A 20633-nucleotide genomic window follows, 5' to 3' on the forward strand; every position below is an offset into this window, starting at 1 on the left:
ATCTTTTCCAACTAGCGTTTCTTCTGTGTATAAGAGTGCATTCATTCTTGAGATGTTGTCTTTTGCTTTTAGTTCAGCCCTGTATGATGGGCATCCTCCAGTTCTTTCAGTGGCAAATGGTAATCCATCAAGTGCCTCTGTAAAAAAAAAAAATGGTTAAAAAAGTGTAACCATTTCCAGTTGATTGCTGAATCCAGTTTGTTAAAAGCTTACTGTCTTTGAGATTTGTGCATTGACTGGGGGGTTGTTTCGAGAGAAGAGGGCCCTGTCGGAGCTTGGAGGCGGCTCCTGGGGTGTTCACCCTGTCCTGTTCTCAGGGGTTGTCCTGTTGATTTCTGCTTCATGCTGATGGGTGAGGAGGGGCAGTGGTAGGTCAGCAGAGCCTCTAGCAGGATGCTCTCAGGGACTGGAGCTCAGAGAGAGCCCTGGGGAGAGAAGGGAATTTATCTGCCGAGCTTTGTCTTCCCAGCTCCCATTGTTAGGATTTGTGAGGGGAAATGAGACTTCTGTGCCAGGGTGTCAACTCATTCCTTCCTTCTGAGTTTCCTCTGATTTCCTCTTTTGTTCTTTCATTTCAACTGGGGACCAATGTATCCTCATTGCTACTGAATATTACAATGTGAAATGAAGCTTTACCTTTCTAGATGTATACTTCCAAATCTTTCTGTGCCTGCTTTAAAACACAATGACAATCCATAGAATAACTCCATTAAAAATGTCAGCATCCAGGAAAAATGTCAGACTTCCTTTTCCTGATGCGATCCATCAGAGCAGCATTATTTTAAGAATGTAACCTGGGAAAAAAATGAACATCATCTTATTGCTTTGTTTCATTTGGTTAGAGTCATCGTTGTAGTTGTCCGTCTTTCCTAGTTGGCTTGTTGTTTAGTTGCTAAGTCGTGTCCTACTCTTCGTGACCCCATGGACTATAGCCCGCCAGGCTCCTCTGTCCATGGGATTCTCCAGGCAAGAATACTGGAGTGGTAGCTATTCTCTTCTCTCAGGGATCTTCCCCACTCAGGGACAGAACCTGAGTCTCCTGCATTGCTGAGATGCGGGTTCTTTACTGCTGAGCCACCTGGCAAGCCCGCTCATTTCCCTTCTTGGGCTCAGCTCCTCCCATCTCCCATAACTTGGAAGCTTACATAACGGAATCACAGATGCTAGGGTGCAGCTGAGAAAGCCGTGGCCTCAATATTGGGTCAGAATGAGTCCTTGGGAAGGAAAAGAGAATCGAAGACAGCAAGTTCAAGGTCAAGTTCAGGCTCTTTCCAAACATCAAAAGAAACTTCTGCTCCCTTTCCTTCTTTCTTAGGGCCCTGGAGTTCGTGGTCAGGAAAATGGTTCACTATTCATAGGCTGTGGCTAAAGTCAGAGGAAAGTTTGACCTTCAGGCCTCCTTGAAGAAAGAGGCCTCTTACAGTCTCTGAAAGAGCTGATCTTTGTTTTCTCCCCAACTCGCCCTACAGCCCCTGGAGAGAGAGGCCAGCTCCCAGCTCCCAGCACCGAGCCTACACTCTCAGCGCTGCTGGAGGGCGGGGGGCTTCACCCTTGGCCCCTCCTCACAGACTTCCATGGAGGGGGGTCTGCCTTCAGTGGGAGGAGGTGGGGTCCATGCAACGCCCCTTCTTAGAGAACAGGGCTTCCACAGTGTGGACTGAGGCCTCACTTAGGGAACTATGCCCTCCCTCCATCCCCCCACCCACAAGAAGGCTCTCAGAAAGGAAAAGTGGGTGAAGGTTGTGTGTGAAGCTGATGGCTCAGAGGCCTGCAGATGTGCTATTAAATGAGAGCAGCGGCTGTCGATGGGGCCTGGGAGCCTCAAGAGTCACTTTTTAGTGAAAAGTCACCCAGAGGGGCAGAGACCTGGCGACAGAAACCGAGGAGAAGAGTGTGACAGTGGTGTTTGGGCTGGAGCAGAACCAGCTGCTCGCTGACCTGGCTCCCAGGGTTTGTTCTGTGTGGGGGTGTTAGCGTCATTTAGGAAAATAAGATTTTACGTGCAGAATTGTCCTGCTGGGTGTCAGAATGTTGCCGACGGGAGAGAAAGAGGAAAGACACGTCCGTGTACTGAAAAAATAAATCCAGTAAGTCCTTCAGGAAACACTGAAAAGTCTCTGCCCTCGGTGGGTGGGATGGGAATGCTGGGAAGGGGGAGGGGACGGGGAATGGGGACTCAGGAGCAGTGGTGGGGTGGGGGGTCTCAACCCTGAGCTGGCCTGAAGGGACCCAGCCCCTTCCTCCGGCATCCTCCCCACCAGGACAGACCCTCGGCTCCCCAGAGAGCATCTCCCCCTCCTGGGGACTGATGTGGCTCCTCTGGATGAAGACTCTTGGCTCCTAGGGCTTTTTCTGTTTGTCTTTAGTCTGGGATGTGATGCCATAAAGTCTTCCCAGGTGGCACTAGTGGTAAAGAACCCACCTGCCTATGCAGGAGACTTAAGAGATGTGGGTTCAATCCGTGGGTCATGAAGATCCCCTGGAGGAGGGCATGGCAACCCACTCTACTATTCTTGCCTGGAGAATCCCATGCACAGAGGAGCCAAGTGGGCTACAGTCCATAGGGTTGGACACGACTGAAGCGACTTAGCATGCATCCACATGATGCCATAAGTGACTTCTCATTGTGAGGCAGGGTCTGCACCTCTTGGCTAAAGGCCAGTCTCCTCCTGTGACTCTCAGGGGACCTAGGGCAGAGAGCCCAGGTGGTGGGGCCGGAGGCAGGACTTTGGGGCCCGGCTGGGGTTGTGCTTGTTAAGAACCTGAGATGCCCTTTACCTGGTCGGCCTCTCTCCTCCCCTGCTTTCCCTCTTTTCCTTTTACACAGCTGATTTCATACCCCTGGTTAAAATACAAGCAATAAATGTCGTTCCTGACAAGGAAGTTAGACACACAGACTTTGTGTAGCATGGAAAAGCATGTCTGTGAGCCCCTGCATGTCCTGTTATGGGGACAAAGGTGTGTCCTCTGAGCGGGAACTTTATCTTCAGAGCGGCCCTGAAGGAGCCACCTCCTCCGTCCACTCTGAGGAGAGTGAGCGCTTCTGAAGGACAGGGGTTTGTCGGCGTCTTCACCGTCTCTGTTTCCCGTGGCTGTTGTAATGCACATGTAGTGCCTTCTAACAACCTGGGTTCACAGCCTCCCAGGTCTGGACTGTGGGCTGGCAGGTTCATATTTGGAGGCTCTGAGAAGAGTCGGCCCACAGTCTTTGCCTTGTGGCCCATACATCCATCTTCAAAGCAGAGCATCTTCAAGCTTCTCTGACTCCCCCGCCTCCCTCTTCCATCGGAGAGGACGAATGTGGAAGACCCTGTGTGATGCCACTGCCCCAAACTGGTAGCCCGGCATAACCTCCCTTCCCAGGACCAGCTGCCCACCTCCGGCCGCCCTGTGCTGTAAGAGGTCACAGGTCCAAGGATGAAGCTGTGGACATCTTGGAGGACTATTGTCCTACCTGCTGACCCTCTGTCTCCATCGCTTAGAATGGCCCTGTCATGTACCAGATGTCCAGTAGATGGGTATTGAATGAATGAGTAAAGTTAGTGCCAGCCCATATTTCATTACACCTCTGAAAGTGATGCTTCATTTCAGAGAAGAAACTGAATCGTGGAAAAAGAGTGGAATTTGGGGTCAGAAGACCTACATTAAGGACTTTTAAGAGCTGTGTGTCTGTGGGCAGTTTGCTTAATCATCCTGAGCCTTGGTTTTCTCATCTGTACAATGGGACACCCCCCCACCCCCACCACCACCATCTAGCCTGCCCATCCACACAGGGTTATTGGCTCTTTCATTGCTGAAAGTTTGTTGAGTTCCTGCTCCTGCCCAAACAGGGGTTTACAGAAGGTTCTGGGTGGATTCGGTAGCTGAGAAAAGGTGTGAATGGAGGAGGGGCGAGCTCTGTGGATGTGATTCCTGAATGCTGAGGAAATCCTTTGGCATTGGCACTTTAAAAGAAAAAAGAAAGTAAAGGGGGAAAAAAATCCCTTTTCATTGCAAACATAATGTATACAGTTAACATTTTAAAAGAGTTCTTTCAGGAACCGTGAAAACAAGTGATGGATTTGCCTGTAATGGCATTATTCAGAAACAGCCATTTTGATAGGTTTTTTTATTCAACTTTATTTATTATTGGGTTTTTAGGACATCTGAGTAGGCATATTAAATAGGCCTTTCTGCTTTCTGTGGAGAGAGAGGGTCTGTGTAAAACTCAGAAACCTTCTTCTGAATGGCACAGAAGGTACATTCAGTGATGGTTTTTCCATTCAGCCTCTGCCAGCTGGGAATGTCGGGAATGTCAGGAATGCCCTTCCCCCTCTTCCCCCTTTGTTTGAATCCTGAGGGACCTCAGGACATGTTCTGGCTTCTGCCCTAGACTGCCCACTGCCCTGGCATTCTGGGGGAGGCTGAGGATTTCTGCTTGTGTGCTGCCCCCACCCCCAGGACAGAGTGGCACGGGCCCCCGGACTATGAAAGCATCACACAGGGACCAGCGCTCTCTGAGATCCTCAGACAACTGAGCCCTGCAGCTCGTGGGCCTGATGCCAGTGCCCTCGGCTGGGGCGACTCTCACCCGGGAGGCAGAGCCCAGCTGGGGTTGGTCCTTTTTAGGAAACTTCATGTATTTTCCATCACTGCTCCTTCTTGACATGCAGAACATTGCTTCTACGGAATTTATGATGCCACAAACCCATGTTAAGAAATTCTGCCTGAAGTCGACTGGGTGGTCTAAAGGACTGGGTTTCCTGGAATGGTTCTTTCCACTGTGTGCTGACTGTGCGTGTGTGCACACAGAACACTGTGGAATGGGATGAAGGGAGCTTTGTGTTGCAGGTGAGGCAAGAGTGGGGCGAGAGTTCCATCCAGAGTCTGTCTCAGTCCTCACAGAGCTGGGAAAACCTTAGCTGTCACCACCCACCCCTGCCTACCCCAACCCAGACTGGTACTGAGCCAGATGCAGGTCAGCACCCTGTCTTGAGTCGAGATCTCTTCACCCTGTGCCCCTAAAGTGGGTTCTCAGGACACTCACTAGGTCCCTAGATGTTAAGAAATATTGCTTGAAAAAAGGTAGAAAATAAAGAATTCTGAGTGAAAGCAAAATAAATAAGTTTCTTTATTATAGAAAATTTCAGAGCCTTTCATGTACCAATAATACTTTGTGAACTCCAGGGAAGCATTATAATATGTTGTTCAGTTGCTAAGTTGTGTCCGACTCTTTGCAACCTCGTGGACTGCAGCATGCCAGGCTTCCCTGTCCTCCACTGTCTCCCGGAATTTGCTCAGACTCATGTCCATTGAGTCGGTGATGCCATCCAACTATCTCATCCTCTGTTGTCCTTCTCCTGCCTCAGTCTTTCCCAGCATCAGGGTCTTTTCCAATGAATCAGCTCTTCACATCAGGTGGCCAAAGAATTGAAGCTTCAGCTTTACCATCAGTCCTTCCAATGAATATTCATGGTTGGTTTCCTTTAGGATTGACTGGTTTGATCTCCTTGCTGTCCAAGGGACTCTCAAGAATCTTCTCCAACACATGGTTCGAAAGTTTTAGTATGTAGCAGTTCCTGAAACTTATTTGGCCAAGAAACCTTTCTCTCCAAAAAGCACTTCAAGGGCACAGTGTTTTGCAGGACACTCCCCTTGGGAAATACTGAGCCGTCTTGATTTCTATGCCATTTAATATTTTTCAGAAACTTGAGTTTAATTGCTGCCCAGTATTCCAGCTATTAAACCAACCAATTATGGTTTCTTTGAGGCCACCTCTGATCATCCCCTTCAGAAGTGAAACTGTTGAGTCACAGTGTACGAATGTTTCAAGACTTGTTTTTAATTTTAATTTTACTGGAGTTGATTTACAATGTAGTCTTAGTTTTAGGTGTATTGCAACATGATTCAGTTATACATATATTCTTTCGTTTTTAGATTCATTTCTCATGTAGCTTACTTATCACAGAATGCTGAGTACTGTTTCCTGTGCTACACAGTAGGTCCTTGTTGGTTATCTACTTTATATATAGTAGTGTGCATGTGTTTATCCCAAGCTTCTGATTTATCCCTCTCCCTCACATTTGCTCTTTGGTAACTGTAAGTTTGTTATCAATATCTATAAGTCTGTTTTTTAAGTAAGTTCATTTGTATCTTTTTAAAAAATTAGATTCCACATATAAATGATATCATATGGATTTGTCTTTCTGTGTCTGACTTACTTCACTCAGTATGATAATCTGTGGGTCCGTCCATGTTGCTGCAAATGGTATTATTTTGTTCTTTTTGTAATAGCTGAGTAATATTCCATTGTGTGCCCCAGGGATCGAACCTTCATCCCTTAGTCTCCTGCATTGGCTGGTGGATTCTTTACCACTAGTGCCACTCGGGAAGCCCATATATATACCACATCTTCTGGATCCATTCCTCTGCCAGTGGAGTGTAGGTAAGCCTTTGTAAATACATTGTCCAGATGCTTTCCAGAAAGGTCATGCCCACGTATCCCTCTGGTGGTTGCTGGAAGTGGGTGGCACTTTGCACCTGTGAAAGCTGAGGGTCTAAGACGCTCAGAGGAGGGCAATCCCTTGCCCTCACCCTGTAGACATCCGGCAGTTACAACACAGTCACACACATACACGGACATAAACAGTCATTTCTTTTGAGCGAACACATTTGTCTGTTCTCGGCGCCCTGTGCTTCTTCGAAACGATTAAATGTCACCTGAGAGTTATCTGAACTCTTTAATGTGGCATTCTAGATATAGTTAGGGAGGAAGGGATTTCGAATTGACCTCTATTGTGCTGATTTTCAAATAACCTTTCAAGGTGAGTTGTTTTGATAAGTTTTGTCAACCTCCTGTGATTGCGCACTTGGTTTCTAGAAGAATCTTTTACTCAAGTGTTTCATCAGTCTTAATTCCGACCTCATGGAAATGGAATGATGTCATGTTGAATACTGAGGCTGTTTGTGGTGCCTTTGTTTTATATTTGTGGGGGAAGCATACACATTGTAGGCGAGATGTGATTTATCTTTCTGTCCTCCACAAACATCCTTTGGTCAATGCGTTATTGGGTTTTAGAACTGAGACTCGAACTTTAGCTCATTTAAAACCCCCAAGTCCCCGGCAATAAAGTTGAAGTGGCTTCACCCCCGGATTTATTTCAAAATGCTTCCATTTGGAGGAAGGAAACAGCAAGTAATGCATTATATAGAAAGCTCTAATCAATAATTCATGAGACCTGTAGACCAGTGACTGTTCCAGATTCACTCCATGGCATTACTGCTGAGAACAATTTTAGAAGATCCACAGTTTGTGTCTGAGTTCGCGAGTGTCTCGATTTTCGAGATGTACATTTGGTACTGCCTCTCCTACTTCAAGTGTTTAAGTGGACTTTTCTTAGATGGAGGCTGTTTTGGAAAAATGGGCATTTTATGTAATTGGGCTGCAGGGACACTTTATTCCTTTCCATTAGCAAAGCAGGAATGTCTAGCAAATACATGGCCTTTTCCTCCGTTATGGCAGGGATTCTGATTTTGGTTTCTGCATCTGGAGTGGGTTGCCAAAAAATGGACTAAAAATAGATGTTTGAGGGCTGACAAGGACAGCCCAGAGCTGGGTAGTCAGTGCTGATGGAAAGCTCTGTCCTCAGTGAGTCATGGTCAGTGGCCAGGGCCCTCCTGCTGGGAACTCCTGTGTCCATCCTGAGCTCCGTGTAACATGTGCCCCCTTCTGAAAACCACACGGGTGCAGGGCAGCTTCTCATGGAGTGGAGACTTGCCCGAGGGCCAGAGGCTGGGACAGGGGCCTGGTGAGGCCGTGCTAACATCCTGCAGTAGAGGGGAACCTCGGGAGTGGACATGGCGTCCAGTTTCCAGATAGGATCATTTCAACTTGGCCAGTGTTGGTTCAGTGAAAAGCATTGCTCAGGAAGTAAACAAATGATGGTTTTATTGTTTGCTGGGAAAATGTCTGTCCTTCCTCCCCTCCCTGCTCCCCCCAACCCCGACTCTCTAGTAAATATGGCTGCTTTTATTTTTATTATTTTAAATTTGATTTTTATTTCATATTGGAGATTTACAGCGTTATGTTACTTTCAGGTGTACAGCCAAGTGATTTTTATACGTATATATAAATCCATATAAGAGACATGGGTTTGATCCCCGGGTTCGGAAGATCCCCTGGAGTAGGAGATGGTTCTTGCTGGAAAATCCCATGGACAGAGGAGTCTGGCAGACTATGATCCACAGGGTCGCAAAGAGTCGGACGTGACTGAAGCGACTTAGCAAGCACATATCCCTCTGAATCTACTGTTTTATATATAGTAGTGTGTATATGGGGCTTCCCAGGTGGCACCAGTGGTAAAGAATCCATCTGCCAATGCAGGAGACACAAGAGATGTGGGTTTGATCTCTAGGTTGGGAAAAACCCCTGGAGGAGGAAATGGTGACCCACTCCAGTATTCTTGCCTGGAGGATCACATAGATTCATCATAAGCTACACATAAGTTTAATCACATAAGCTACAGTCCATAGGGTCACAAAGAGTCAGACATGACTGAAGCAACTTAGCCTGTGTGCATGGTGTATATATGTTAATCCAAAACTCCTGACTTATTCCTCCTAGCTTTCCTCTTTGGTAACCGTAAGTTTGTTTTCTATGTCAGTGAGTCAGTTTATGTTTTGTAAAGAAGTTCATTTGTGTTGTTTTTTTTTAGATTCCACATATAAGTGATATCATAAGATACTTGTCTTTGTCTGACTTTCCGTAAGCAGTTCTTTTTATTTTTTCTCCTTTAAATATTTATTTATTCATTTACTTGGCTGCGCTGGGTCTTAGTAGTAGGTTACAGGATTTTCGTTGTGGTGTGCTGGGCCCCTTGTTGCGGCATGCGGGATGTAGTTCCCTGACCAGGGCTCGAATCCGGGCCCCCTGAATTGGGACTGTGAAGTCTTAGCCACTGGACCACCAGGGAGTTCCCTCGGAAGTCACATCTTTAAATACATTCTTGTGGATGAGTAAGTGCCTCCCTCCCCAAAGCCACACCAACTCCAGTTATGATGACTTTTTAATACTTAATAAATTAATAGTCCATCATTGCTTTTGTTTTCATTTCTTTTATTATCATTAGACATGTTTAAAAATATTTATTGGCAATTTATAACTCTTCCTCTGTGATTCATCTATCTATATCCTCTGTTCATTTTTCTATTGAGCTGTTATCTTTTTCTCATTGTCTTTCAAAACCCCTCTGTGAAGTATTCTTCAGATATATTCAAATATGTTTAAAAGTATATTCTTCAAAATATACATAAAATCTGTGTGTGTCCCCGCGATATGTATCCATCCTACCTGGGGATAAGTGGTTCTTGGGGGTCAGTGGTTCTGACCAGCGATGATTGCTCTGTTCACGTTTAGAGCGAAGCTCATCTCTCTCACCGTTTGTTGAGAATTTGTAGGAATTGCCCAGCCCGGAGGGCAGAGGCCGAGGTGCCCCAGCTGAGGTGTTCCTCCCTAGAGGCTGGCCCCAGATTGTGTGATCTGTGTCCTTAGTAGACATCTTATTGTTGTATCATCCTAATGAGATTGTCCTGGTCCATCATATAAGATAAGCAAAGAGCAGTAAAGAAAAGAAAATTCCTAGGATAGCCACACTGATAATAACATTTACTTTTGGCCAGGCCCAAGAGTGAGTTTCACGGTCTGTAAATCACAAGGGTATGAGCTATGGTGGAGGAAAATGTATTATCTGAGTCCTGGGGAAGTCCTGCGGGGGAATCCAGGGATCCTGTGGGGCTGATGTAGAATGATAAATTTATGGTCATGTGGGATTGTATAAACATGCTTACCTTGGCCTAAAACTGTCCCTTGTTCCTCAGTTTCACTCCCTGGCCCCCATGTACTATCGCGGATCTGCGGCGGCTGTCATAGTGTACGACATTACCAAGCAGGTAGGAGCCCCCTTTAGAACGCGGGTGCCATTTATGGCCTCTCTCTGTTCTGGAAAGACCGAAGCAGGGACTTCACTGCCTGAGTCCTGCCTGGAGCCTGGGATGAGGTTGCATAGTACGGTGCAACAGTGGTTGCTGGGAATGAACACTAAATGCTGAGTTTATCTCGTCTATACGTAGCAAGTGGAGAAAGAGTTGGGAACCCACACAGGTATTCTTACCTGGAGAATCCCATGGACAGAAGAGCCTGGTGGGCCACAGTCTATAGGGTCTCAAAGAGCCAGACACAACTGAACGACTAAACAACAACAACATGTAGCAAAGCCTTTCAAATCTATTTGCTAAATTAAACAACAGTCATCATTCATTTTTAAAATTGATTCTCTGTTCGTAGGGCTAAGGTCATGCCTGCTAATACTGTTCTCCAGAATGTTCAGTTTTTTTAAGAAAAGGAAAAGTATTTTTCAGTTTTGCATCTTTGGTTATTGTTGTTGTTTAGTCACTAAGTCATGTCCAACTCTTTTGTGGAAAAAAAAAGATATATATATATATATATCTGTTTTTTCTTTTCTGATAAATCATGAACAACATTGTTCAGCCCTGTAGCTTCATCTTATTCATGTTAAGGCAGGGCTTTAATTTAAAATTAATGTTATTTGTAGAAGGAAATTACTAACATGATTATCTTCATCAAGTTTATGTTTTACATAAACCTTTTATAGCCTATGTGAGTAAAACTTAGCTAATACTAAATTTTGTGCCAAGATTGAGGTAGTGTGTTCATCTGTATGTGTGTGCCCCCTGAAAATATTTTTCTTCAGTGGATTATATTGGGTTTGTATTTCTGTGTGGTTGAGGGGTCTTTCCCAAGGTTGACTACACTTTTGGTTTAGGATTCATTTCATACCTTGAAGAAGTGGGTGAAAGAGCTGAAGGAACACGGTCCGGAAAACATCGTGATGGCCATCGCCGGGAACAAGTGCGATCTCTCGGACATCAGGTGAGAGGAATTGAAAAGATGTGTGTGGGGCTCATGTTCTCCACCTTGAATGTCTGTGCTTGAAACGCTGTCATACCCACGTGGTTAAGTCTGTTCTGTCATCATTTAACCCATGTCATCCACTTGTGGTCATCAAGGTGTTATTTATTCAAGCAGAGTAGAGTTGAGGGGAAATAATTGGGAAATGCAAATATGAGGGAGCACTCACTCATGAATATTACCATCAAGTCTCCTGTACAGAGCACAGTTACACTCCTGACTCTACATGTCTTTGGGCTAAATGGTTTCCTTATTTTTTTTAATAATATATTTATTTTACTTGGCCTCATCAAGAGGCTTGCAGGATCTTAGTTCCCCAACCAGGGATGGAACCTGGGCCTGGCAGTGGAAGCTCGGGGTCCTAAGCTGTGGACCACCAGGGAATTGCCTTATTGTTGTTTATTGTTACCTTTCCTGTTGTTTTTGTCATTGTTACCACCATTACCATTTTCATATGGGAAGGAGTGTTAGAATTCTTCACATTTTCCATAACGTCCTGTTCGTTTTCTTTCCAGACTTTAATTTAAAGGATGTGGCCGGGTCAGTATGAGCTCACTGTTTTGTTCCAAGATCTGAATTTGGTGCCTCATGTGTGAACACTTGGGCTTCCCCCAGAGAGAGTGGAGTGTCTGCCTTGGCTGTTTCTGGGCAGTCATTGTGAGCAAAGAGCAGTTAGGAAAATAGGACCCTAAAGCGTGTGTGTATGTATGTACGTATATACACATGTTTTTTCTTTTCTGAAAAATCATGAACATTGTTTCAGTCCTGTAGCTTCATCTTACTCATGTTAAGTCAAGGCTGTAGTTTAAAATTAACATTATTTGGATATTGAACTTCTGCTGGAGGAAGGTTTGTAGGAACCCAAATTACGTGGACGAGAGCTGTGATGGTGGCTTTATCTAGTCTGATAAGCAAACTATTTTTTACTAAATAAAACTGAAATAAAAAAGGAAACGGTGAATTTGCATTGTCTCCCTTCCCTGGTTAATTTAATTCTCAGCAATGCGAGTACTTGATTTCCGTAAAGACCACAACCCACACTTCAGGTTTTGCTAATCCAAACATGATGAAACCAAAGCGTGATGAATATTGAAAACAGACCTTGTGGAAACCCTGAAGGTAGTCTCTGCCAGGTTGCTCTGTTTCTTTGGGATTTCAAAAGCTTTATATCACATTGCATCAGGTTGGTTTATAATCACACCTATAACCACCACTTAATTGTTTGTTTTTCAGGGTACAAATCTTTAACTCTCTAGACTTAGTTTAGGGCTCTGCCTTCTTTACTGTAATCCTGAGACAGCCTGATCATCTAGAATTCCCAGCTGAATGGCCTTCACTTCTGTTGTTGGAAGGAGGTGGGGTGGGCAGATGGAGGTGGGCTCTGCTGAGAGAAAGCCTCTGCTGTCAGCCGACACCACGGATTGTGGTAAAGGTGTGACTTTCAGTGAACTAAGCCTTGAAGATCGTGGGAACACTGGTGGGTGACAGTTTAAGCAGAAAATGATTTAAACGTGAATGGAATTACGACTCTTGATTACAGGGAATTGAAACCCAATTGAAATTAATTTCAGGAAAGAGTGGAATTTGTTGCAAGATACTCATGGCTCAGAAAGTAAAGAATCCACCTGCAATGCAGGAGACTCGGATTCGATCCCTTGGTCGGGAAGATACCCTGGAGGAGGACAGGGCAATTGGATCCAGTATTCTTGTCTGTTGAATTCCATGGAGAGAGGAGCTTGGTGGGTTATAGTCCATGGGGTCGCAGACAGTTGGACATGACTAAGTGACTAACATTTTCAGTTTTCACTAGTATCCACATGGTGAAAAAACAGAGGTGCCTTTAGCTCTGGTATTTGGTTTGTTCCATTTTTGGTCTCTTGAAAGATCCTGGCCTGACGCTCTATCTGTTTCTAAATTGCCGTAGAAGGATTGCCCCACATCATGACACAGCATTTGTGGCCAAGGAAGAGGATGTGATTGGTACGTGATTTACATGAATATAAAACTCTGGAAGACAGTTGGGCAATTTCTTTTAAAACCAAGCATGAAATTATTGTGTGTTTAGCAATCACACTCTTGGGGCATTTATCCCAGAGCAATGAAAATGTGGGTTCACAGAAAACTGGCACATGAGTGTTCATAGAAGCCTTGTTAGAGGCAGAATCAGTCCGGCTGTCCTTCAGTGGACACAGCAGGCGTGTCACACTGTGGAATACTACTCAGCAATGTAAAGAAACAGAACAGATGCAAGCCACCTGGACGAACCTGCAGGGAAATACAGCTGAGTAAGTAAAGCCAGTACCAAGGGTTTCATGGTGTATGATTCTACTTGTATAATGTTTGGGGAGTGAAGCCATTTTTGAAACAGAGAGGGATTAGTGGTTGTGGTCAGGATGATGTGTAGGGGGCCGGGGGAGGAAGGGCAGCAGGGACATCCTTGTGATGCTAGAACTGTCACCTCTCTGTGGGGGAGGGGGTGGCACACAAACCCACATGGGTGATAAAACTAAGCAGAACTTAATTCACACAGAGGAGCACCAGTAAAACCAGGGGAATCTGAATGAGATGGAGTGTGGGTGTCAGGATTCTGGGTGATATTATAGTTTTGCAAAATGGTGCCATTTGGGAAAACAGGGCAACGTGTACAAGGACTCTCGGTATTATTTCTTGTAACTCTGTGTGAATCCACAGCTACTCCAGTAAAAATTTCAGTTCACAAAAACTGGATTTAGATTAAAAAAAAATAAGTAAATCTTAGGCAGTGGTGTGTGTGTGGATATATATATGTGCACATACATGCATGCATATTATATATGTTGTATACGATGAACTAAAGCTTTGTAAACAGACTGAGCCAAAGAATGAATTTAACCACTCCCTGTGCACCCCCCACCGCCCCCCCCCCACACATGCTGTACAAAAGAACAACAGGGGAACTATATAAAAACTCCCATTTAGGAAAACCTGGAGGGGGAAGCCTGGTGGACTGGTCCTTGCCCCAAGGATAAACTTTCTCCCTCTAGACATAAATAGTCTGGTAAGTGATAGGCCTGTGAACCTCATGGGCACCTGCTGTTGATTCCTGTCCATGGCAGTAGAGTTGAGTTCTTGGTCAGCCAGTCCAGCTGCTCCGGATTCCGCCTGCTGGTACGACTTTTCTGGGGCATTAGCCAAGTATCTACACTCAATACCTTATTTAGAGCTTGACCTTCTTTTACTTGAATCAAGTACTTGGCTTCTTCTGTAATTGCCAGAGACTACAGTTTGGTTTTCACTGGGAGTTGGAGAAGGAGCGTATATAGATTGGGGGGTGTGTGTGTGTGTAGGGGGAACCAGGCTCACCTAACAGACTTTGGTTGGTTGTGTAAGCCTCTTAATCCTTGTGCCGAGCTATGCCTGGCATAGTTTGAAAGTGCCCTGGAATTGAAATGGGATTAACTCCCTGACTCGACTCAGCCCACTGGAGGCACTATGGGAAGTACAAGGAAAGAAAAGCAAGTGCCTCGTTAGACCGCTTGCCTTTGTTTGGGGAGCCAAGGGGGCCACAGGGTGGGAGAGCGAGAAGGTGCCTAGTGAGCGATAAAACTGTGTTAATAAAGTTCCGCGTTCGGGTGCAGGGAGGACAAACGGATTCAGGAACAGGAAAGCCCACAGTCACAGAGGTGATGGGGAAGGCTTGTGGATACCACGTGTCACACATTGGGCTGTTCAGGAGGAGCTGGGTAGGAGGCGACTCCGGGAAGGGAAGACAGTGGACAGAGGCATGCATGAGGGAGGGCCTTTGACAAGTCTACGCTTGGGAATGGGGAGAAGATGGTGGGTGGTACGTGGACAGTCTGTAAACAGCTTACAAGTGTGTGGAGTGTCTGGGTTGATGTGCGTGGCCGGGGTGGTGATCCCCTGGGGTCCTGCCGCCTGCTTGTGTCTCTCATACCCGGGGCTCCATCGTCCATCAGTCATGACTCTGTCTTCTCCTGAGCCTCTGTGGCCACAGCTTCTTCTCAATGTAGAGCTTTGTGGAGTCACCAATAACTAAAGCTGGGGAGCCTACCTGCCAGCCTCAGGGCAGGCATGGGGGCCACTAAGGTTCCTGCAGCTTCCCGTGTAACAGCCAGACCGAGGGCCTGGGCTGACGCCCGGATGGTGCAGGCTCGGCCCCGCTGTGCAACTGCCCGAAACACACACCAGCCCCATCAGAAGTCACCAGGCACCAGTGGTTTCAAGTTTGGGGAGAAAGTCAAGGGCTTTAACAGATGAGAAATATATTTGGAAATACATATTTTTGACTAAGAATACACAAATTGCTTTCACTTCTTACATTTGACTTTAAAGCTCATTCCAGTCTTCACAGTGGGCCAAAATTGGTCTAAGTGTTTCTTTAAAATTATACAGACCAAATAATTGAACTTTAGATGTTGGGTGATAAAAATCCAATTTATTCCAAATACCAAAAAGCACAAAAGCCAGTGAATGTCAAAAACCACTCCTGTACAAGATGTGGAAATATGCTGGAAGTTTTAAAACCCACCCAGGGAATTCCCTGGCAGTCCATTAGTTAAGACTGAATTTTCACTGCCCCAGGTTCAATCCCTGGTCGAGGAACTAAGATCCCACAAGCCTCGAGGTGCAGTATAAACAAATAAGTAAGTAAAGGTCTGTCTAGTCAAGGCTATGGTTTTTCCTGTGGTCATGTATGGATGTAAGAGTTGGACTATAAAGAAAGCTGAGCGCCGAAGAATTGATGCTTTTGAACTGTGGTGCTGGAGAAGACTCTTGAGAGTCCCTTGGACTGCAAGGAGATCCAACCAGTCCATCCTAAAGGAGATCAGTCCTGGGTGTTCACTGGAAGGACTGATGTTGAAGCTGAAACTCCAATACTTTGGTCACCTGATGCAAAGAGCTGACTCATTGGAAAAGACCCTGCTGCTGGGAAAGATTGAAGGCAGGACGAGAAGGGGATGACAGAGGATGAGATGGCTGGATGTCATCACCGACTCGATGCACATGGGTTTGGGTGAACTCCGGGAGTTGGTGATGGACAGGGAGGCCTGGTGTGCTGCAATTCACGGGGTCGCAAGGAGTCGGACACGACTGAGCGACTGAACTGAACTGAAATGAGTGAATGAAATCAACACACCCAGCATTTTCCTCATGTGAGATAAGGAGGTGTAGAGTCTGCCCTGTTACAGTGTGTGCTCTGAGCCCTGAGGTGCATGATTTTCTGTGCTATGGGGGCTGAGCCTGCATCTCTCATCCAAGCAGGAGGAAGGAATTGGTGATTGTCCTCCCCAGACAATGATCTGGGATTGCTTTCCATTTCAGTTATAAAGTAGTCTATAAAGACGGTTGGATGGCATCACCAACTCAATGGACATGAGTTTGAACAAACTCCAGGAGATAGTGAAGGACATGGAAGCCCGGTGTGCTGCAGTCCCTGGGGTTGCAGAATCCAACACGACTTAGAGACTGAACAACAGCAACAACTTAATGAAGAGTCTATAAAACATTTATGTGTATCTTAAAGAATCATATGAATTTTAAAGAACAAAATGAACAGCTCTGAACCTGCGAGTGCGCCTCCCTCTCCAATCACATCCCCTTCCCTCCCCGCACAGGTCTCTGCTGCTGACTTCTGCGATAGCCATGATTTTTTCCTTCGTACTTTGCCACCCATGTTTGCCTTTCTAAACAATAGGCTCAGGCTTGCCTGCTTTTGAACTTTGCACAAATGAAATAACCTATGTGTCTTAGATGTCTTGTCTCTCACCCTGGGAGATTCCTGACGAAAGTTAACTGTACTTTGCCTGTTTCCAGCACACGGTTCTATTTGAACTGAGTGTAACACAGCTTGTCTCCCCATCCTGCAGTGGTGGGTATTTGCGTGATTTCTGGCTTGTTGTTACTACGAACAGTGCTTCTTGAGTATTCTTGCACATTTCTTCGTGCCAAGTGTAAGCATTCCTCTAGGCTCGAGTGTGTGAGAGTCTAATTGCTGAGTCATGAGCTCAGTTTTACCAAGGTGACACCAGGGTTCTCCAAAGGGGACACAGGCTGTGCAGGAGACACCCAGTGCTTTCTGCCCTTAGTGCTGTAGGACGCCAGGGCGAGGAGAGACAGCTGATAAGAATTTCAGTTTGCTTTTCCCCAGTTAGCAGCCAAGTCGGCACATTTTTATTTATTGGCCATTGAGATTTCTCCTTGTGTGAAGAGCCTGCTCATTCTTTTCTATTGGGATGTTTACCTTAATCTTACTTATTCATAGCATGTGGTGGCTCAGTGGTAAAGAATCCACCCACCAATCAGAAAACATGGGTTCCATTCCTGGGTTGGGAAAATCCCCTGGAGAAAGGACTGGCAACCCACTTCAGTTTTCTTGTCTGGAGAATCCCATGGACAGAGGAGCCTGGGGGGCTACAGTCCATGGAGTCGCAAAGAGTTGGACACGAGTAAGTGGCTGAACAACATTTGTCTATCTATCTATCTGTTATCTATCTTTGATAGTATATGCTGAAATATCTTCTTCAAATTTATGTCTTATATTTTCACTGTCTTTATATTTTTACATCATCAGACGTCTATAATTCCTGCCTAAGAGAATTAATCAATTTTTTTCCTTTATACCTTTTTAGGCATGGAGGGTAGAGGGAGGATGAGTCATTTAAGAAATCTTTCCACACCCCTAAGATCAAGAAGATATTCCCTGTGTTGATTATCTTTGAAAAGCTTTGCAGTTTTGTTTTCCTGTCTGTCCTTAAGTCACTTGGCCTCGATTTTGTATACACTGCCTCGGTTCTCCTATGTAGATGGCCATGTGTCTCTGCACTGCTGGTTGTAAAGTCCGTTCTCTCCCATCTGCAGTCTCTCCATCTCAGTCCTATGTCACGTGCCCTGGTGCATAGGTCTGTTTTTAGGGCTCTCAGTTCTGTTTCACCAGCCTGCTTAGTCACCGTCACACCTATACTCCTCTGATTTAATTATCACAGCCTTATCATGAGTCTTGATAAATGGTCTTAGACCTCTGATATGGCCCAGAATCTCTGTAACTGATACTTGTAGGCCGCAGAGAAGGTTTCATGAGAGTGTATGGTGTGACTGTGGATTTGTATGTTCTGGTCTATTGGAGATTAGGAGAGAGTTGGGGCCCAAATCTCCATGTGTGTATTGGGGAGTGTTTATTTTTATAGCTAATTTTAAACTTAGTAGTCTGTGTGTGTTCAGTTGTGTCTGACTCTTTGCCACCCTCTGGACTGTATCCCGCCAGGCTCCCCCATCCATGGAATTCTCCAGGCAAGAATACTGGAGTGGGTTGCGATTAACTTGTCTTCAGGGGATCTTCCTGATCCAAGGATCAAACCCTGGTCTGCCCGTTGCAGGCAGATTCTTTACCATCTGAGTCACCAGCTCAGTTCAGTTCAGTTCAGTCGCTCAGTCATGTCCAACTCTTTGCGACCCCATGAATCGCAGCACGCCAGGCCTCCCTGTCCATCACCAACTCCCGGAGTTCACTCAGACTCACGTCCATCGAGTTGGTGATGCCATCCAGCCATCTCAGCCTCTGTCATCCCCTTCTCCTCCTGCTCCCAATCCCTCCCAGCATCAGGGTCTTTTCCAATGAGTCAACTCTTCGCATGAGGTGGCCAAAGTACTGGAGTTTCAGCTTCAGCATCATTCCTTCCAAGGAAATCCCAGGGCTGATCTCCTTCAGAATGGACTGGTTGGATCTCCTTGCAGTCCAAGGGATTCTCAAGAGTCTTCTCCAACACCACAGTTCAAAAGAGTCAATTCTTTGGTGCTCAGCTTTCTTCACAGTCCAACTCTCACATCCATACATGACCACAGGAAAAACCATAGCCTTGACTAGACGAACCTTTGTTGGCAAAGTAATGTCTCTGCTTTTGAATATGCTATCTAGGTTGGTCATAACTTTCCTTCCAAGGAGTAAGCGTCTTTTAATTTCATGTTGCAGTCACCATCTGCAGTGATTTTGGAGCCCAGAAAAATACAGTCTGACACTGTTTCTACTGTTTCCCTATCTATTTCCCATGAAGTGATGGGACCGGATGCCATGATCTTCGTTTTCTGAATGTTGAGCTTTAAGCCAACTTTTTCACTCTCCACTTTCACTTTCATCAAGAGGCTTTTGAGTTCCTCTTCACTTTCTGCCATAAGGGTGGTGTCATCTGCATATCTGAGGTTATTGTTATTTCTCCCGGCAATCTTGATTCCAGCTTGTGTTTCTTCCAGTCCAGTGTTTCTCATGATGTACTCTGCATATAAGTTAAATAAGCAGAGTGACATTATACAGCCTTGACGTATTCCTTTTCCTATTTGGAACCAGTCTGTTGTTCCATGTCCAGTTCTAACTGTTGCTTCCTGACCTGCATACAAATTTCTCAAGAGGCAGATCAGGTGGTCTGGTATTCCCATCTCTTTCAGAATTTTCCACAGTTTATTGTGATCCACACAGTCAAAGGCTTTGGCATAGTCAATAAAGCAGAAATAGATGTTTTTCTGGAACTCTTTTGCTTTTTCCATGATCCAGCAGATGTTGGCAATTTGATCTCTGGTTCCTCTGCCTTTTCTAAAACCAGCTTGAACATCTGGAAGTTCACGGTTCACATATTGCTGAAGCCTGGTTTGGAGAATTTTGAGCATTACTTTACTAGCATGTGAGATGAGTGCAATTGTGCGGTAGTTTGAGCATTCTTTGGCATTGCCTTTCTTTGGGATTGGAATGAAAACTGACCTTTTCCAGTCCTGTGGCCACAGCTGAGTTTTCCAAATTTTCTGGCATATTGAGTGCAGCACTTTCACAGCATCACCTTTCAGGATTTGGAATAGTTCAACTGGAATTCCATCACCTCCACTAGCTTTGTTCGTAGTGATGCTTTCTAAGGCCCACTTGACTTCACATTCCAGGATGTCTGGCTCTAGGTCAGTGATCACACCATCGTGATTATCTGGGTCATGAAGATCTTTTTTGTACAGTTCTTCTGTGTATTCTTGCCAGCTTTTCTTAATATCTTCTGTTTCTGTTAGGTCCATACCATTTCTGTCCTTTTCGAGCCCATCTTTGCAGGGAAGCCTAAATAAACTTTATTTTAGAATAGTCTTATATTCATAGAAAAGTTGAAAAGTTAGTATGCAGTTCTCACATATCCCACATCTAGTTTTCCCTATGTAAAAAAAAAAAAATTTGTTTATTTATGACTGCACTGGATCTCCTTGCTGCATGCAGACTTTCTCTAGTTGTAGAGAGCAGGGGTTACTCTCTAGGCGCGGTGCAAGGGCTTCTCAATGCAGTGGCTTCTCTTGTAGCGTATCACAGACTCAGTAGTTGTGGCACAGGGGCTTAGTTGCCCCATAGCATGTGGGATCTTCCCAGACCAGGGCTCAAACCAGTGTCCCCTGCATTGGCAGGTGGATTCTTATCCACTGTGCCACCAGGGAAGCCCCATTTCCCCTACTTTTAACACCTTACAATGATTACTGTGGTACATTTGTCCAAACTGAGCAATCTATCAGTTCAGTTCAGTCGCTCAGTCATGTCCGGCTCTGTGACCCCATGGACCACAGCATGCCAGGCCTCCCTGTCCATCACCAACTCCCGGAGTTTACCCAAACTCATGTCCATTGAGTTGGTGATGCCATCCAGCCATCTCATCCT

At 45.5% G+C, this 20633-nt stretch overlaps 1 protein-coding gene across 2 annotated transcripts in view; it reads left to right on the top strand.

Moving 5' to 3' along the window:
• Positions 1–20633, top strand: part of RAB31 (RAB31, member RAS oncogene family) — an 81568-nt gene that overhangs the window by 39052 nt on the left and 21883 nt on the right. The window contains exons 4-5 of one of the 2 annotated variants that reach the window (XM_027525552.1): positions 9856–9927; positions 10821–10927. In XM_027525552.1, the coding sequence (XP_027381353.1) occupies positions 9856–9927; positions 10821–10927 (179 nt within the window). The remainder of the gene's footprint in view (positions 1–9855; positions 9928–10820; positions 10928–20633) is intronic. The other variant, XM_027525553.1, reaches the window with a different exon arrangement.

This window comes from Bos indicus x Bos taurus, chromosome 24 (assembly GCF_003369695.1).
Source record: "Bos indicus x Bos taurus breed Angus x Brahman F1 hybrid chromosome 24, Bos_hybrid_MaternalHap_v2.0, whole genome shotgun sequence".
Taxonomy (NCBI): Eukaryota; Metazoa; Chordata; class Mammalia; order Artiodactyla; family Bovidae; genus Bos; species Bos indicus x Bos taurus.